At 43.7% G+C, this 16658-nt stretch overlaps 2 protein-coding genes across 3 annotated transcripts in view; one reads left to right on the forward strand and one right to left on the reverse strand.

Annotated features, from left to right (window-relative positions):
- Prcp (prolylcarboxypeptidase (angiotensinase C)) overlaps window positions 1-5085 on the reverse strand; it is a 59603-nt gene extending 54518 nt beyond the window's left edge. The window contains exon 1 of the mRNA XM_013014209.1: window positions 4844-5085. Within this exon, the coding sequence (XP_012869663.1) occupies window positions 4844-5011 (168 nt within the window). The 5' untranslated portion in view covers window positions 5012-5085. The remainder of the gene's footprint in view (window positions 1-4843) is intronic.
- A 1217-nt stretch (window positions 5086-6302) lies between these two features.
- The window catches only part of Ddias (DNA damage-induced apoptosis suppressor), a 31676-nt gene continuing 21320 nt past the window's right edge, over window positions 6303-16658 (forward strand). For both annotated transcript variants that reach the window (XR_001174969.1, XM_013013902.1), the window contains exons 1-2: window positions 6303-6383; window positions 15664-15792. Coding sequence is in view for 1 of the 2 variants with exons in the window: in XM_013013902.1 (XP_012869356.1) it covers window positions 15680-15792 (113 nt within the window). In the remaining variant the exon portion in view is untranslated. The remainder of the gene's footprint in view (window positions 6384-15663; window positions 15793-16658) is intronic.

Genomic DNA, 16658 nt, shown 5'->3' on the forward strand with positions numbered 1-16658 from the left:
AAATCAGTGGACCCTGAGTCAAGTACACTACTCTCCCGGTTTGGCTGGGCCTCTCATCCAATCGGTTTAAGGCCTTAATGACTTTTAGCAAGCAGGCCAATTAAGCCAGGAGACTCAAACTGTAGCTCTTCCTTGGGTCATCAGCCTAATCAGAAATTTGGATTTATAAAACTTCCACAATTAGCAGGGCGCCAGTGGCTCACACTTTTGTAATCCTCACTACTCAGGAGGCTGAGACCTTAGGATTGTGGTTGGAAGCCAGCCTGGACAGAAAAGTCCTTGAGACTCTTATCTCCAATAAACTACTCAGAAAGAGTTGGAAGTGGCACTGTGGCCCAAGTGGTAGAGCACTAGCCTTAAGCACAAAGAGGCTCGGGGACAACGCCCAGGCCCTGAGTTCAAGCCCCAGAACCAGGAGAGAAAAAAAATCCACAATTATATGAATCAATTACTTAGAATAAGTCTTTATTAATAGAAAAACCTCCCTCTCTCCTATGTTTTCTTAGATTGTAAAATCAATAGCAGGAAAGACATAAAGACATTCTACTATTCTCTTTCTCTAAAGAACCCTAAAAAAGACAGCCTAATGAGAGTCCATTCTCCTTCCCATTGAGAAGGACCTCAGGTTTCTTTCTAGCCTGAGGAACTTGGCGAAAGGGGAAAGCAATAAGCAGTGAAGCTGGGCATTTGTGGCACACACCTCTAATCCTAGCTACTCAGGAGGCTGAGCTCAAAGGATCACAGTTTAAAGTCAACCAAGGTAGGAAAGACCGGAGACTTTTATCTATGATTACCATCAAAAAAGTCAGAAATGGAGCTGTGGGTCAAGCAGTAGAGCACTAGCTTCAATCAAAAAAAGTTCAGGGACAGGTCCCAGGCCATGAGTTCAAATCCTAGGACCAGCACACCAAAAAACAAGCAGCAGTAAAGCACTGTTTTCTCAAGTCAGGTACCCTAGATATCCTGTTATCACACTGACATCACAGGTACCCAGAGTGACATGGGCACATCCTTCCTGTAATATCCTGATGTAGCTATATCAGGTAAAAATAAATCACATATTCCTACTAACTCAATATTTGAGGACTTTTACAAAAAAAAAGGAAGAAAATAATTGCTAAAAAACTGAATTAGGGCTGGGAAGGTGGCTCAGTGGTAGAGCACTTGCCTTGCATACATGAGACCCTGGTTCGATTCCTCAGCACCACATAAGCAGAAATGGCCGGAAGTGGCCCTGTGGCTCAAATGATAGAGTGCTAGCCTTGAGCTGAAGAGCTGAGGGACAGTGCCCAGGCCCAGAGTTCAGGCCCCACAACTGATTTAAACAAAAAAAAATTGAAGAATGAGGCCAATTAGAACATATTATAAACTTGTGGAAATGCAACAATGAAATCCTCATCTGTATAATTACTGTAAACTCGTAAAAACATTTTTGAAAAATGCAGAAGCAACAAAATTTTTTTAATTGTTAAATTATAGTCTTTGCTTGTTGGTGTACTCTTTAGTCATTTACTCCCTTAATTATGATAACAATTTCACAACTATTTATTTTATGCCTTGTAGTTTGTTTATAACAAAAATGTACTTTTGGGGAGGGGAGGGCAGTCCTGGGGCTTGAACTCAGGGCTTGAGCACAGTCCCTGAGCTGCTTCTATCAAGGCTTGCACTCTACCATCTAAGTCACAGCACTACTTCTGGATTTTTCTGCTTATGTGGTACTAAGGAATCAAACCCAGGGCTAGCCTGGCTCCTCAGGCTAAAAGGAGGCCTGAGGACCTTCTCAATGGGAAGGAGAATGGACTGTTAGGCTGTCTTTTTCAGGGTTCTTTAGAGAAAGAGAATAGTAGAAAATCTTTGTCTTTTGGGCTATTGATTTTACAATGCTAAGCAAACACTCTACCACTAAGCCACATTCCCAGCTTACTTTTGGTTTTTGTGGCTCACTATTGTAGCCCAGGCTGGCCTCAAACGCCCCATTCTCCTGTATCACTCTGGTCAGTACTGCAATTACAAGTGTACAACACTATGTTTATTCCTTTTTATTGTGTTTAAAATAGGATCTTGCTACATATGAGTCTGGCCTTGAATTTGCAATTCTACTGTCTCTGCTTTCCAAGTTCTGGAATTACAGGCTTTGTCACCACACCCAGCAAATATTTATTCTTAAATTGTTTAACAAAGTTCCAAAACAACACTTCCTACCAGCTATAGGTGGCAAGAGATACAATAACATGGAATCAAGTTGTTAAGAATGGAATCAAGGGTCACCATGCTCTCAGGCTGAAGGAACTGCTTACTTTTTACCATATTTCTTGATTACCCTTTTGGTCAAGGAGACGTTCCACCACACATGCACACACACACACACACACACACACACATACACCCTTTCCCCCCAGCCCCCAAATTTCATCTTTTTGTTTCTGCTTGAAAGCCATATTTCCCCCATTTCCTTGGCCTGCTGCTTGAGGTTTTTGGAGCTTCTGTTTCTTGCAATCCTTTGTGCTGGATACTTGCCGGTCTTTCTCCAACCCTCCTCCAAAACTGGAAATGGAAAACCCTTATACTTTTTATAAGTTCTTTTAGGAACTAAAAGGTGCAATCTAGCTGGAGGGACACACACAAACTGGTATATAGGCAAAATGAAAAAAAAAGACTAACTAAATTGCCCTAAAAAGACAAGGTTTCACAGAAGGTGTGACCCTTCAGCTGAGAAAAAATAAGGGTAGTGTAGAAGATAGGTGGTATTGCAGACAGAACTTCTCAAGAAGCCAATTTTTCTGGAATCTGTTGCTCCATGTGGCTAAGAGGAAGTGTGTGGGATTTGGGCCAGGAGACAAGGCATCAAGCTGGAAATGCAAGCTGGTGTTATGCAGTGAGAACCAATGGATTCGATGCCAGGAAGTTTGGTCTTTATCTGCAATCACAGTTAGAAAGGCATTTTAAGCAGGGGATAGACAACTCCATGGACTAAGTAAGTCTATTTACAGAAGCCATCCCATAAAATGTCCTTCATGTGCATGTAAAGAAAGCTGGGAGGCTTGTCACTTGGACATCTATAACAGACAAACCATGATAAAGTCTGATAAAAAATAAAAATCTTAAATAGAAACTGAGCCTTAATTATATTAATGATTTTAGTATAAAAGACATAAAAGAGTTTGGTATAGTGATGCACACCTGTAACCACAAGTGTGGGAGTCAGAGGCTGGGGAATTACCAAGTTCAAGGCCATCCTGAATTACATAGCAAGGTTCTATCTCAAATAAAAGCCAAAGGTTGGAGAAGTAGCTAATGATAGTGTTTGCTTCATACTGTCAAGGCCTTGGTTTGATCCCAAACACTACAAATTAAAGTTGAGTTACACACAGTCAGAACTAAAAATCCATGGTCCAGAAATTGACAACCACTTTGAGTATATAATGAAAACATATGTTTAAAGTTTTCTAATGTAATAAAACCCAATTAGAATATATGTTAGGAAATTATTATAGTAATATGTGTGTGTGTGTGGAATCTGTGTCTAAAGTACAAAAGTAATACCAAATTGGGAATAGGTAAGTTAGTAAACCCAAACATAATTTGGAAATCACCAAAGTAGACAAAGAACCAATTTTAAATTATATTTCTAAAGAGTGAAAGGGCTAGCAAAGGAAACTAAAACAAAGAACCATAGATCAGGAATAACTCATTCATTCTCTTGTAGCTTTTCATCACCCTCCCTCCTTTCTGCTGATTGTTTCTTTTCATCATTCCTAGAGATTTTATAGATCTTCTATTCCAAGTTTTCCCTCCAATACAACTTTTAGTGAATAAGATGCAGCAAAAAAAAAAACCTGTATGAAAATTATCAGTATCTGGAGATAAATACTTTGACATTATAAAATCTATTATCATCAGCCCAAACTTTGATTATATTCATGGAAATGTGGGGTTTTTTTAGTTCCCAGTACAAAGGTCATGCCTAAAATCCTAGTTATTCAAACTGAGATCTGAGGATGGAGGTTCGAACCCAGCCCAGGCAGACAAATCTGACTCTCACCTCCAATTAACTAGCAAAAAAGCATAAAGTCTGAGAGGAAGGGGGAAAAAAAAGGAGAAAATGGAAGTTGGATCAAAAGGTAGCGTGTCATTCATGAGGAAAAAGCCAAAGGAGAGCAAGAGGCTCTAAGTTCAAACCATGGTACCAGCACAACAATTAACAACGACAAATTCTAAACTCAAATTTCAGACTAGAGACCCTGCCCCTGCCACACCACACCTCAAAAACTGACTTGTGCCTACAACTTACTTTATGAGTACAGGCTATGTAGTTCCGTCGTAGAGAAGAGGAACTATCAAAAATTCTATTAAAAAGAGGGGGGAGGAAGAGTGGGTATAAAATCAACTTCGAGCTAATCCTGAGATGACAGGCTGGCCCTTTGCCTTAATATTCTACAGTATCTAATAGGAAAAGGCATAATTTCTGTGCAGGGATGCCTTTTGGCAGGAGTCCAAGGATGTCACTCAACCGTTTCGATTTGGAAAAAGTCAAAGGAGTTTGGATTGAGGCATCTCAAAGCAGGAAATTTTCAGAAACAGATTCTTAAAGATACAGGGTGAGAGCGATTCCCGGGAGAGCTGAGGTCGGGATCAAATGATTGATAAGGGGCGGGGATAAATGTTGAACTGAGGGGATTCCACCACCTGTTGGGAAGCGTGAACCCGACCGCACAGGTTTCCCGGCGGCAGCGGGGGAGTCGGGACTTAAGAGCTGGCTCCGGTACCCGGCTCCACGAGCAGGAGGGGATCCCGGCGGTTGAGATCTGGGACCTCGAAGCCCTCCCCGCCCGGCTCCCCTTACCTTCTGATGGAAGTAACGAACTGAGTAGTTCTTAACTACCGTGTGGCGGGGTGTGGGTTTGGTTGGTAAGTGGAGTCTGCCGAGGGCCCTCGAAGCCGGGTGGACGGCGGGGGCGGCCCCCGGTGCCAGCAAAGGCAGGAGCAGGAGCAGGAGGACCGGGCGGCCCATGGCTCCGGCCGGCGGCAGCAAGGCGGGCGGGAGGCTTCCCCCCGCCGGCAGCAGCGCGCAGCCTTTAGCCCGGCCCGGCCCCCGCAGCTCCGCCCGTCCGTCGCAGACCCGCTCCTCCCCCCGGGAAGCCCACAGCCCGGCAGCCGGCTCCGCCGCGGTCCTCCGAGGGCGCCGCCTCCACGCCACGCCCCCCCTCGTGCCACCCTCCCCACCCCGCCGTTTTAGGGCCTACCTTCGCCGCGCCCGCACGCTAGGTCGGCCGGGGCCACCGCCTCCCCCGAAGCCCCGTCCCGCCCCCACCGACGGCGCCCCGCCAGCCCGTCCTCCCCAGGGTGGCGCTCCATCCCTGACTTCACTGTCACCGCCCAACGTCGCCCGGGGCGTCCCGCCACGGCCCTCCGCAAGACCTCCAAAGGGTAACAGTAACGACGGCTGGGAGAAGTTTATTAGCAGCTCCGTCGGTCATTGAGTACAAAGGCACCTATCGCCTCATCTAAGCCTGCCCCGCGCTGCCCTCCCGTGTCTCGTGAACCGCTGTCGCCCCCCCCCCCAACACACACACACACAGCCCTGATGATGGGGACGCGGGCTCCGGATGCGGGCGCCGAGTACAGGACCACGCCGGCGGCGGGAGTGCAGCGCGGCTCCGCAGACCGATCCGCACCAACTCCACGGGACCGCCACTCCAGACTCGGCTCCCGGCACCTGGTACCCCGCCGCCAAGCCCAACCGCTCCCACGGGGACTCGGTTCTGGGGTCAACCAGAACAACCCAACACTGCCGGCAAAGCCCGTCCCCACGCGGGGCCGCGGGAGTCCCCGCCCCGCCGGCGGGCCCCGCCCCCTCCGCTTCACCTGGCTTCCGGTAGCCCGCTCCAGCCCCGCCTCCCGCCAGCGTCTCTGCCCAGTCCACACACGCACGCGCGTGCGCACACACACCTACACGGAGGAGCAGCGGCCCCACCTGCCTTCCCCGGGGCGCCCAGCCCTCTGCCACCCGGCCTGCACCCCCTGTTTCACTCCGCCTCATCCCTGCGTCCAGCTGGCTCGAAACCAGCTTCACAGCTCGCACTACAGCACGGGCCCCGCCCCGCTCCGTGAGGAAAATGGTTGCTCCCCTCAAGCCCCGTCTCTCCACACAGTTGGACGAAAAAGGCCGCTTCCGAACGCTCGCCGGATTTGGCGGCCAGCTAAGCGTCTCTCCCGCAACGCCTTTTCTGATTGGGTCTGAGAAAGCCGCGTCGTGACGTCATTTCCGGCGGAAGGGGCCGCGGGAGATTCGATTGGTAGGAGCTGGTGTCGCCGCTGCCGGGTTCAGTCGCCCGGCGCTGCTCGGCCTCTGCCCGGGCGGCTCCCCACGTTCTCCGCCTCAGGTGAGGAGTTGCGGGAAAGGGGCTCTTGGCGAGCGCCCGAGGGTGGCGGACAACTGTGAGTCTGCGTTTCACGTCGGGCGGCCATGACGGCAGAAGGGCGTGCTGCTCGGTGCTGCCTGCACGCCGCGCACGTTTGTTTATTGACATGTCCTGTGTTGGATGGACGTTTTTCATACTAGCGAGAGCTTGGCTAAGTGCAGATCAGGACTGGCTACCGGGCAGTGTTGCGCGCTGCGGAACGGGGTCTCTTCCAAAGTGTAAGGCTTTCGGCGAGAAAAAGGACCTCGCAGAAAGGACTAAAGAGATGTCCAGGAACGTTTATTGGGGTGCGCCCCCGGGCGAGCTGCCTGGTCGGGATCAGAGAGGTCGTCGCACGGAGCTCAGTGGCAGCAGAGCTTTCTTAGGTTGAGGTACAGGCGGAACTTGTAGGGAGCGGGGACTGGTGGCACGTAGCTTGTCTTGCCAGTTGGAGCGGTCTTAAGGCCAGGCCACTCGAAGAAGGGTTGGCTCGGAGGGTGTTTGGGTTCGGGATGAGGTCTTTCTGGACAGCAACCTGTTTTCCCCTCACGGCCTGACATTTTTCCCCGGCTGCCTACTTCCTCCAGCGACCTGACACAAAGTGCCCTGAAAGCACGAAGACAATACCCGAGCGAGGTGCTTGCTCAAACCAGGAGCTTGAGAGTTTCCTAGAACCCCCTTCCTCATCTCCCACCTCCGTAGCTCAGATCCCTTTTCCCTCTCCACTGTTTACCGGCATGGCTGTAGTTCCACCCCAAGACAGCTTCGTAGCTGTGGGTAGTAGCCTCCCGGCCGTTTCTCCGGCTTTAGCTGGCCACGTTCCAATTGGATCTCCACATTCATAACCTGATAAAGTGCAAATTTAATCCTGATACTCCGCTTTTAAAACATGTCTGTTGCTTCTGTTTGCCTTTAGGTGTGAGTCTGAAGTCCTTGATGCAGTTTACAAGCCCATTCTTGTCTGACCCCTGCCTGCCTCTCCAGCTTCAGTGATTTTCCACACTCTAGCTAGTCAGCTCCAGCAATACACAAAATCTATTTATCACTGGCATTGGTATTATTTGTGGTCCTGGGATTGAACCTAGTGGCTCTCGCACATATCAGCTACCAGTGAACCATGACCCTGAGCCCCCAAATCCCCAAATGCCTTCCTTGTTCTTCAAGAACATCCCTTACTTTGAGGTCTTCAAGAACATCCTCCCTTACTTTGAGGTCTCTGCTAAGCCCTTTTCCCAACCTAGCTTGTTCTTACTCATTCCTGTTTCTCAGTTTGAAAATAATTTTTTTTAAAGATAAGCATCCTTTTCCCTAACCCCAGAAGCCTTGAGTCTTAGGGAACTAAGTAATTTTTCACTCACTATACAGTACATTAATTGCTTCTCCCCTCCCCTTGCCAAAGGGAACTTTTTTTTTTCCTATCCCGCCTAGGAGTATCATTGACCGTTTTGCCTCAGGCTAGCATTCTACCTTTTAAGCCTTCATTTTGGTGCATTTTTTAAGTGCTTCCCTTTATACTATCGACTGCCTGTGTTACAATAGTGAAAGGATATATTCCTCTTGTGATTGAATTTTTCAGTCTAGCTAAGGAAGTGAATAACAGAGCCAGGTATGCAGGAGTTAGTCAGTCCAAAGGATCAGGAATTTGAAACCTGCCTGGGCCACATTGCAAGACCCTGTCTTAGTGGGAGAATCAGAAAATGAATAAGAAAACTTTGAGATTTGGTTGGACTGAGAAAATCTTGAGGAGATTGATAGTTAAAAAGATAACACTCTGGCTGGGTAGGTGACTCAGTGGTAGAGTGCTTGCCTTGCATGCCTGAGGCCCTGGGTTCCATTCCTCAGCAGCACATAAGCAGAAGAAAAAAAAAACAGAAGTGGCGCTGTAGCACAAGTGGTAGAGCGCTAGCCTTGAGCTGAAGAGCTGAGGGACAGCACCCAGGCCCAGAGTAAGGTAATGATCAATCCTTAAAAGATAGGCTAGATCTTGACACCTTAGTATTCATGACCCTGAGGAAAGACCAGTGGTGCTGGAACATTTTCAGAAAAGGCAACTGTAGGAGATATGTCTAGGGAGGCAGGCGTGCACTAGAGATCATACGGTTTAAAAGGCTAATGTAGCAGCATGAACCGGAGATGCTGGTGATTTGTAGTAATGTAATAATGTAGCGTATGCAAGAGGGAATGAATGCTGCTTTATTGTTTTTTTTTTTTTCTGGAACTAGTATTTGAATTCAGCTTTGCACTTATTTGACTTGCTCACTTGGCTGACACTCTATCATTTGGGCCATGCCTCCAGCCCAGCTTTTTGGTGGTTATTTTGGAGATGGAGTTTCATGAACTTTTCTGCTTTGGCTGGCTTCAAACTGAGATTTCCCTCAGACCTCAGCCTCCTAAGTAGCTAGGATTACAGGCATGAACCACTGGCACACAGGGATGGTTTAAAATGTAGCAGTGATTCAAGGACTTACTGATGGATGCGAGGAAAAAGGAGAAATAAATGATGTGTTCCCACATATCTGGCTGGCCTTGTGACTGGTTAGAGAACAGTGCCATTCCTGAAACGGAAAACATTTTTTAGAAAGATTTGAAGGGAAACTTAATTCAGATTTTATTGCCTTTTACTCGCTTGCAATATTAATGAGATAAAATTGGCCCTTAGATAAGTGGTTGCAATATAGAAGTCTAAAGTTTGAATATACTTTTTTTTGTGGGAGGAGTTGTGGGGATCTTGTTAGTGTTTTGGGTTTTGTTGTTGTTTCATTTGTCTCTTCATTGATAGTTAAACATTGTATGAGCCCCATAAGTCATATATTCCTGAACATTAGAGCCTAGTTTTGTTTCTTCTTTGATGTTTTGTTTTGTTCAAGTTTTTCAGGTAAAATAAAAATAGTAAACTAATAATATTGGCCTTTTCAGTTCCCAAGTTTACTAGTTTTTAGACATAATTAGTCCACTAGAGGGCAGTAAACCCTTAGATTATACATTGACAATTTATCTTTCAAAGAATAGCAATTAGTGCTTGCATAATTGATTTACAAACAATCCCAATATCTCATGTTTGTTTTTTTTTCATGTGTTAGTAACTTGTGTGTCCAATTATGCAGGAAACATTAAGATGTGAAATGTCAGTTTAAATTATCCTACCATACTTATCTTGTTCTAGTCATTTTACAGATTTAACCTATTTCCAAAAGCTAGCATTTGGTAAGTCAGGTAAAGAATAGTTTAGAACAATATAGAATTTCACTTTAAAGCCCTAAAAAGGATACTCTGTCTTCTATCTTCTACTCTATATTGTGATATAACCACTATTGTGAAAAAATTAGGCATATGCAATTAGCTGTAATAAGTATTAAGTATATATGTGGAGCTCCTCTGTTTATGTCACATGCAAATGTAAGATTATTTTGTAATTTTTGTAAAGTTGTGTTTTATAATTAATGGTATACAGCAAACCTGGCTAATGAAAAGTAAAGAATAATAAAGAGGATAGATAGCTATATCAGATTGACAGTTTTTGAGCCTGGCACCTGAAATCAAAATTACCTTTTTAGGATTTTTTTTTCTACTTCTGGAAAATGGCATGAAACAGATAAATGTACTGTAATGTATTAAGTGTAAGAGAGCAGGATCACTTAACTGAGAAAATTTTCTCAGCAAGTCTCCTAAACATAACCATAAAGAATAAGCAAGAAGAATGAACATTTTAGATAGGAAAAGAAGAAGAAAAGTGTAAGCACAGAAATGTGACTCTCAGGTGGACCTGTTGCAACAATGAGAAGTACAAGTAGTCATGTGGAAAATGAGCTTTACAATGTTGGTGGGGGGGGGGGCCTCGGGGAGGATTGGGTTGGGGGAGGCTGGGAAAGGATGTGAAAGGTAAACAAAGGAGGAGGCTGCAATGCTTGATAAGAAATGTATGCATTAACCTGCCCATGTAATTGTAACCCCTCTGTACAATGTGTTCACAAAAAATAAAAATAAAAAAAATAAAAAAGAAATGTGACTCTCTTGGGCAGGAGGTGAGGAACAGAACTCAGAATGACATTTTCTTTTTCCTTTTTTTTTTTCTTTGAGATCTGGACCGAGATTCGAACTTGGTACTTCATGCTTTCACTCTACCAACTGAGTTATGCCTTCAATACCCAGAACCATTATATATTCCTGATAATATAATTTACTAGCACATAAAGACCAAGGAAGAAAATTAAGAGAAAAAGCAATAGGCAGACAGCCAAGCAAGCAAGAGGCCCAGAGGCAATTCAAATTGCCTCAAAGAAAGCAGTTGGGAAATAAAACTAAACAGAAGAAACAGGAAAACGAGAGGACTTTGGAAAATAATATTAAAAAAGCATAGCGGATTCCATTGTGTATATATACCACATTTTCTTGATCCATTCATCTACTGAGGGGCATATGGGTTGGTTCCATATCTTAGCTATCGTAAATAATGCTGCAATAAACATAGTCGTGCTGGTAGCTTTAGTGTGGTCTTGTTTGTAAGCATTTGGGTAAATGCCCAAAAGTGGGATTGCTGGGTCATAGGGGAGCTCTATGTGAAGTCTTTTGAGGAACCTCCATAGGCTTTCCAAAGTGGTTGAACAAGTTTACATTCCCACCAACAATGCAGTAAGGTTCCCTTCTGTCCACATCCCCTCGAGCATGTGTTGTTATTAGAGTTCTTGATTTTAGACATTCTAACTGGAGTGAGATGCTATCTCGATGTTGTTTTGATTTGCATTTCTTTTATGGCTAGCGTGTCTATTGGCCATCCTTCTTTCCTCTTCAGAGAAGTTTCTCTTTAAGTCTTCAGCCCACTTATTTATTGGGCAGTTGTTTCTTTGAGGATTTGTTGTTGGGGGATTTAATTTTTTGAGTTCCAGGTATATTTTAGATATGAGACCCTTGTCCGTTGAATGGCTATGCCTCCATCAGAAAGAATGACATTGCCCCATTTGTTAGGAAATGGAAAGGCTTGGAAAAAATTATATTAAGTGAAGTAAGCTAGGCCCAAAGAAACATAGGTCCCATGGTTTCCCTTATTTGCAATATCTAGTATATGTCTGAGTCAAGCAGGAAAGGTCAGATAAGGTGATGTTAGGGAAATGAACCCTAAGATATGTATTCCAATGTTTTTTTTTCTTTCATGTGATTGTTTCTAACACATTTATAAGATTATTTCTTTGTTGCTTTGTATGTCCCTCCCCCACGGTATAACCCCGGCTTTCACTGTATTTGATGTCAAAAACAAATCGTTTAAATAGGAATACAGGTGGACCCATTGCAACAATGAGATGTACAAGTCGTTATGTCAAAAACGAACTTTACAACTTTGGTGGGGGGGGGCGGGAGAGGATGGGAAGGGATGGGATGGGGAAACAAAGGAGGAGGCTACAATGATTGATAAGAAATGTACTCATGCTGGGAAGGTGGCTCAGTGGAAGAGCCCTTGCCTTGCATGCCTGAGGCCCTGGGTTTGATTCCTCAGCACCACATAAGCAAAAAGAAAAAAAGCCGGAAGTGGCACTGTGACTCAAATGGTAGAGCGCTAGCCTTGAGCTGAAGAGCTGAGGGACAGCACCCAGGCCCAGAGTTCAGGCTCCACGACCGGACCCAAAAAAAAAAAAAGAAAGAAAGAAATGTACTCATTATCTTGCCCATGTAATTGTAACCCCTCTGTACAGTATTTTCACAATAAAATAAATAATTTTAAAAAGCATAGAGGAAAGAAGAAAAGACACTTTGCAAAAATTTTTATAAAAATTTATTTTTATCTTTAGTTGTACAAAGGAGTTGTCATTCAACAAAGTAGTATAGGAATACAATTAATTCCTTAAAGCAATTTTGTTGGCTATCTTGAATGTTTTTCCTGTTTCTCTACAATATACAATTTATCCTTCAAGAATCTACTCAAATGTAGAACCTTCCCTGTCTCAAATGACATTTGCTTCCTCTGTCCTCCTTTTCTAGCCAGTCATGTACCTAATAAGAGAAAGAGCCATGCCTAATTGATCATTGCCTAATATACCTTTAATTGTATATGTTGTACCCCAGCTCAATAATACCCGACTCACTTTCATCATACCTTTTTTTTTCTTTTTTGTCTGTCAATCATGGGGCTTGATCTCTGGGCCTGGGTGCTGTCCCTCAGCTCTTCAGCTCAAGGCTAGTGCTCTACCACTTGAGCCACAGCACTACTTCCAGTTTTCTGGTGGTTAATTGGAGATAAGAGTCTCATGGACTTTCCTGCCCAGCTGGCTTTGAACCACATTCCTCAAATCTCAGCATCCTGAATAGCTAGGATTACAGGCATGAGCCACCAGCACCCAGCTTCGTCATACCTTTTATAGATATTCAGTGCCTGCTGAATGAAATGCAAGAATCCTTTACTTTAATATGGTCTCTTCAAAAGTTAGAGTTAACTTATTTTGCAACTAGAGTTTGAATTCAGGAGCTTTTTACTTGTTAGACACTATGCCACTTGAACTACAACTTCAGCCCTTTTGGCTCTGAATATTTTTGAGATAGAATCTCACTTTCTGTCTGAGCCGAACTAGACAATGACCCATATATATGCATCCTTTATAGCTGACAAGACACAAACCATCGTGCCCAGCCTTTCCTATTGAGACGGGGGTGGAGGGAATCTCATGAGCTTTTTTGCTTAGCTGACGTCAAGCCACTATCCTCCTAATCTGAGCCTCCCAACCTTAGTGTCCCCAGTAGCCAGGCTGAGAGGCACAGCTACTGGCATCCAGTCCCCATTAAAACAATGGCGAAATGAATTGAATTATGTGCCTTCTCATCTGTGTAATTCTCACCGTCAATCCCAAGCACTTTTTCAGGGTCTCTGACACAGTAGTTGGCTGTTTACATTGCATTGACTCTTAAATACTAGGCAGTGATTCTCTTAGCAAAGATTTATTCATTCTTGACGAAATGATGTATAACAACTTTATTCTGAACAGTATGGGGAAAAAAGTTATCTGTAAAGATGAGGAGGTAAAAGAATAAACTGGGATTATCGCTGGGATTTGAATGCTTTTTTTGGGGGGGGAGGAGTCTAGTCATGGGGCCTGAGCTCTGGGCCTGGGCACTGTCCCTCAGCTCTTCAGCTCAAGGCTAGCACTCTACCACTTGAGCCACAGCACCACTTCCGGCTTTTTTTTTCCTGCTTATGTGGTGCTGATGAATCGAACCCAGGGCCTCATGCATGCAAGGCAAGCACTCTACCACTGAGCCACCTTCCCAGCCCCTTGAATGCTTTCTATGTCAACAAAATGCATGCTTATGTTCCATTGGTTTTCACTGTGGTTTTCTGAGAGAAACTCTTCTTTTAAGGCTCATTATTTCATAGTAGAAACAAAACTATTCACTACCAATAAGAAAACTAGAAAGAAAAAAAAGATTTTTTCCAGGTATGGTGAAAGTTCCAGAAAGTAGATATCTTATGTTTATAAAATAACCTCTCCTTTATTTCTCTTGCGTGGCCAGGCTATAACAATATGCTGATGGGTATAAAGTCCCTGAAAATAAAGACACTTTTTCTATAAAGACTTGAGGTGTGCTGAGCTTATGGGTATATATGACTGCAGTGGGCTAAAAACTTTCTTAAATTACAAGATGCTGCTTACTTTCATTCAGAGAATATTCATTGTACTTATGTGGTAAGCACTGGGAATATAATAGAGTACAAAACAGACTATTGACTATCTTTATGAAGGCTTAGGGATTCGTGTGGAAAAGAACAAACAAGAATAAGTTCATGTAAAGGATTGTTAATAGACTATGATTAGGTAAAACAGGTGATGTCAGAAAAGCTAAGGAAGGAAATGTCTACTAATATAAAATGGGGCTATATGACTAGATAACATTATTGTAGGATGTGAAGAAGCCTGCTATTGCAAGGCCTAGAGGAGAATATTGTAGGCAAAGGTATTATGAACATAAAAGCTTGAGACAAAGAGTCATTTTGTGTATGTGAGGAGCAGAGAGAGAAGGTCAGCTTGATTCCATACAGAAGAAAGGTAGCCTCTTCAACAATTGGTGCTGGGAAAGCTAGTTACCTAGTGCAGAAGACTGAAACAAGACCTATCTTTCACATTATAAAAGAACTAACTTGAATTAGTTAGATCTTAGTGTAAGACTTGAAACTTTGAAACTACTATATGAAAATAGGGAAAACTCTGACAAAGCATAGGTGATTTTCTGAATAGGGATCTAATTGTCCAAGAAATAAGAACAAGAATTGACAAATGAGACTATCAAATTAAGATTTTGCACAGCAAAAGAAAGAATTATCAGAACCAAGAGCCACAACTTTGGAGATAATCTCAATTATTGAATGAATAAAGGATTAATATCCAAAAATATATGAAGAGCTCAAACACCAAAAGAATTATCCAGTTCATAAGTGGGCACACAAATTGAACAGTTCTCAGCTTAAGAAATACAAGTGCCACTCATGCCTGTAATTCTAGCTACACAGGAGGAAGATATCTGAGGATTGAAGTTGAAAGCTAGCCCCAGAAGCAAAGTCCGTGAGATTCTTACCTCCAGTTAAACACCAAAAAGCCAGAAATGAAGTTGTGGCTCAAGTGGTAGAACTCAAGCCTTGAGACAAAAACCCAAGAACAAGTACCAGGTCCTGAGTTGAAGCCCCAGGGCTGAAACAAAAAGGAAAAAGAAAAATGGCTAATACATGAAGAATTGTTCAACATTCTGACCCATAAAGGAAATGTAAATCAAAACTATGCTAAGAAGATTCAGTCTTGTCCAAGTCAGAATGGCAAGAAACAGCAAAGCCGGGTGTTGGTGGCTCATGTCTGTAATCCTAGCTACTCAGGAGGCTGAGATCTAAGGATCCCAGTTCTAAGCCAACCCAGGCAGCAAAGTACATGAGACTCTAGTCTCCAGTAAACCACCAGAAAACCAGAAGTGGCACTGTGGCTTAAGTGGTAGAGCGCTGTCCTTGAGCTGAAGAGCTGAGGGACAGCACATCGTCCTGTAAAGTACACATTCTATATCTTATAAAGGGTAAAGGATGTGATATTCTTTCTAGACTACTGTAATGGAGCATTTGTTCAGAAATAGTATTTGCTTGAGCCACTACTTTCAACTTAATTTTCAATTAAGCAGAAAAAGTTTAATTTTCCAATTACACTCGTTGCCTTCCAAACAAATGCTGCCTTAACTTTGGAAGTAAGGTTTTCCTTATAATTAGAAATTTGCTATTCATTCACATTGTTATTTTGTGTTGTAGGTCACAGTATAAACGCATGAATGGAAGAAGAAAATTTCTTCTTGCCTCAGTACTTGCTCTCCAGAATTCAAGTTTTATATATCCATCATGTCAGAAGTGCTTCTCTCGGATAATCCTGGTCTCTAAAAGGTAAAAGTAAAGACTGGGAGAATAAATAAAAGTATTCACTACAGACTTCCCTGGCTCAAGGGCAATTGAGGACTAAAATCATTATAACAGTACAGGATTCTCTCAGGGATTCTTGGTTCTTCTTTAAATCCCAGAATAGAATTGGCTGGTAATCCAGTTTCTAGAGGGGAGTTTCAAGTTACTGCCAACACTTTAACCAATACCTACTTCAGAGAAGAAAAAGTAACTTCTCAGAGACCAAATCCCAGTCCTGGTGTTAAGTCAAAACCCCCCCACCCCCACCCCGCCGCTTTTTTTTTTTTTTTTTTTTGCCACTCCTGGGGCTTCAACTCAGAGCCTAGACACTATCCCTGAGCCTCTTTTTGTTCAAGGCCAGTACTCTACCGCTTGAGCCATAGCACCGCTTCCAGCTTTTTCTGAATAGTTTGTTGGAGATAAGAGTCATATGAACTTTCCTTCTCCAAGCTGGCTTTAATCCATGATCCTCAGATCTCAACTTCCTGAGAAGCTAAGATTACAGGTGTAAGCCACTGGCCCCTGGCGCATAGCCCACATTTATACTATATCTCTGTAAATAAAGAAGAGGTTTTCTTTGTTTTTGTATAAACCTCAAACATGTTTTACTGTCAGTGAAGTAAGACTATATCATCAATGTTGAGTATGCATTATCTGAAATGCTTGGGACCAGAAATGTTCTTTTTGGGGGGCGGGGGGTGTCCGGTTGTGGGACCTGAACTCTGGGCGCTGTCCCTCAGCTCTTCAGCTCAAGGATAGCGCTCTACCACTTGAGCCACAGTGCCACTTCCGGCTTTTTTCTTTTTGCTTATGTGGTGCTGAGGAATCGAACCCAGGGCCTCAGGCATGCA

This window comes from Dipodomys ordii, unplaced genomic scaffold (assembly GCF_000151885.1).
Source record: "Dipodomys ordii isolate 6190 unplaced genomic scaffold, Dord_2.0 Scaffold22, whole genome shotgun sequence".
NCBI classification, from domain to species: domain Eukaryota; kingdom Metazoa; phylum Chordata; class Mammalia; order Rodentia; family Heteromyidae; genus Dipodomys; species Dipodomys ordii.